Here is a 2,344-nt window from a genome sequence, read left to right on the forward strand (position 1 = left end):
CTTACTTTGGCAGAGCGCGATGGTGATGGTTATGGCAGTGAGGAGCAGGAGGCAGGTGCCAGCCACTCGAACCCAGAGGAAAACTTCACAGATAGAATACAGTCTGTTTTCAATGCTTGTTCCTGCTGGAAGAAAGGAGAGAGAGAGGAGAAAGAGGAAAGGCCGAGCTCCCAGCTGGGGTTAGGTCCAATTGTGGCAGAGCCATCGGGAGGTCCTGCAGGAAAGGGAGCCGTGTGGCTTTGAGCAAGGCTGGTGGTAGGTGTAGGTGAGGAGAGGGCTTCCTTAGGGCACAGAGAGAGAGGTGGTGACCAGGCATGTCTGAAGGTGACATCCCCAGCCGTGGGCTGCGGCTGTCTGCATTGTGCTGGGGTGCTGAGGGAGGACATGTAGCCAGAAGACTTCTTGTATCCCCTGCTGAGGCTAAAACCCGTGTTAGCTGAAAATGCAATCCCTTGTTTTGGTGTGACCCATCATTTGGCATGCCTGTGACTTTTAGATCACTGCAAGTAGGAGGAAAGATAGCTTGGATAATGGAATCATGGAATAATTTGGTTTGGAAAAGCCCTTCAAGATCTCCAAGGCCAACCATCATCCTGTCCTTCTGAGTCCCATTAATATCCCACGTCCTTTAGTGCCTCACTCAGAGAAGTCAAATATCTCTGTGGATGGTCACTGCACCTCTTTCCTGGTGAGCTCAGTGCAAAATGTAGTTAGTTTCATCCCCTCATGGGCAGCTCTCTGATACAGATTCAAAGACTTTTTCTCTGCCCACATCAGTCAGCACACGCCTTAATTCAGGCTGTTGAGAGCAAAGCAGCAGTGCAGGCAGAGCCCCTGCCTCCCTGCAGCTGGGTTACCTGGATATGGGTTGTGCCAGGAGATGTCCTTGCTGGTTACCTGGCTGCTGTGTGCGGTGGCAGCGGGTGTGGTGGGTGCTGCTGTTGCTGTAGTGACTGGAAGGAGAAATGGATGAATGCAGCAAAATAGAATAAAACCGCCTTCTGACACCCCTCTGAGGAATCAGCCAACACAGGTGGATCTTTGTAGGGCCCATTTTGAAAGGTGATACAGTGAAACAGTGCCCAGCCATGGCAATAGAAGGCTCAGGGTTCCTAATTCCTTAGCAGAACACTCAGAGATTTTCCTTATTAGGAACAATGTTTTGAGGGACCTGGGGACCTTTTCTTTGCTCCGTCCAACCTCCACCTCACCTGGGAGTTTCTTTTTGAGGTGCTGTAAGTGTTTGGGGGCTTTCAGGCCATTCTGGATTAATGTGAGTTGAGGAAGGAGGGGGTGGCTGCGGACTTTGTTACTCTCCTCCCTCAGAGGCGCTGATGGGATGGGGAGGTGCTGCTGGGCTGCGCGACCACCTCTGTGTTTGGGCAGGGCCGGTAGCGCGAGCGGAGCTGGTGGGCAGGGAGCCTGTATGAGGAGGAGCAGTGTGTGTGTGATGAGACGCGTTGTGCAAAGAAGCAGGGAGATGGGGAGTGTGGGCGATGGGATGGATAAAAAAAGGCCCGGGCAGGGGTGGTGGGTGTAAGCAAGTTGGGTGAAGTTGTTACTGACCTGTGAAGTAGATGTGTTGTCCAGAGCTGAAGTGCAGCACCTGGTTGCTGTAGTTGACACAGTAATAGATTCCCTGGTCCTGTGCCCTGAAGTTCTTCACCACCAGCCGATAGGAGTTGCCTCTCCATGATGCTTCAAAGTTTGTAGGTGTTTTCTCACCCTCCTGCAAGTTGGTGGAATAAGAATGGGTACTGGAGATGAGGAAGTGAAGGCTCCCAGCCTTGTCCAGGCGGATCCAGAAGATGGGTCTGTTCCTGTCGTAATTCAGGCACTCCAGCTGCAGCCGCTGTCCCTCCTTGGGGTGCTTCATATTCGTGTCGAGGAACCTGGCCTCCATCCTGTTCCTTTGTCCCTGGGTGCCGGTGCAGCCTGTGGGCAGAAGTTGGCCATGTCCCATTATGTCCTGCTCGAGAAGAGCTCCCGGGGCCTTTGGGCAGGGCTCTTCCCTGCCGGTGCGTGGCAGGCAGGCAGCCGGGCTGTGAGGGTGAATGCGGAGGGAGGGCCTCGCCGTCCAGCACACTTGCGTGCTGTGCTGGAGTCCCTGGGGACTCCACATTGAGACCACTAGGCTCTTGAGATGGATGGTGCCCTTCAGAGCAGCCCTTCAGCTCCCTACCCAGGGCAACTGCCATTTCCCAGCTTCTGCTGAGTGATGCCCCAATAAAAAGTGCTCAGTGCCCCCTCTCAGTGCCCCCTCTCTCCCGTTCCCCATCCCCTCCAGCAACACCTGTCTGAACAGGCTCTGTTCCTGCTGCGTATCGCGCTGCAGTGCCACCGC

General features: G+C 54.4%; 2 protein-coding genes across 3 annotated transcripts in view; both read right to left on the reverse strand.

Annotated features, from left to right (window-relative positions):
* LOC110391226 overlaps positions 1-2,338 on the reverse strand; it is a 41,009-nt gene extending 38,671 nt beyond the window's left edge. Inside the window, exons 1-2 of one of the 2 annotated variants that reach the window (XM_021383036.1) lie at positions 1,567-2,338; positions 6-953 (exon numbers count right to left, since the gene is read on the reverse strand). In XM_021383036.1, the coding sequence (XP_021238711.1) occupies positions 790-953; positions 1,567-2,122 (720 nt within the window). In that variant the 5' untranslated portion in view covers positions 2,123-2,338 and the 3' untranslated portion in view covers positions 6-789. The other variant, XM_021383037.1, reaches the window with a different exon arrangement.
* The window catches only part of LOC110391227 (T-cell surface glycoprotein CD8 alpha chain-like), an 86,744-nt gene that overhangs the window by 55,766 nt on the left and 28,634 nt on the right, over positions 1-2,344 (reverse strand). The gene's annotated exons all lie outside the window — the stretch shown is intronic.

This window comes from Numida meleagris, unplaced genomic scaffold (genome assembly GCF_002078875.1).
Source record: "Numida meleagris isolate 19003 breed g44 Domestic line unplaced genomic scaffold, NumMel1.0 unplaced_Scaffold326, whole genome shotgun sequence".
Classification (NCBI taxonomy): Eukaryota; Metazoa; Chordata; class Aves; order Galliformes; family Numididae; genus Numida; species Numida meleagris.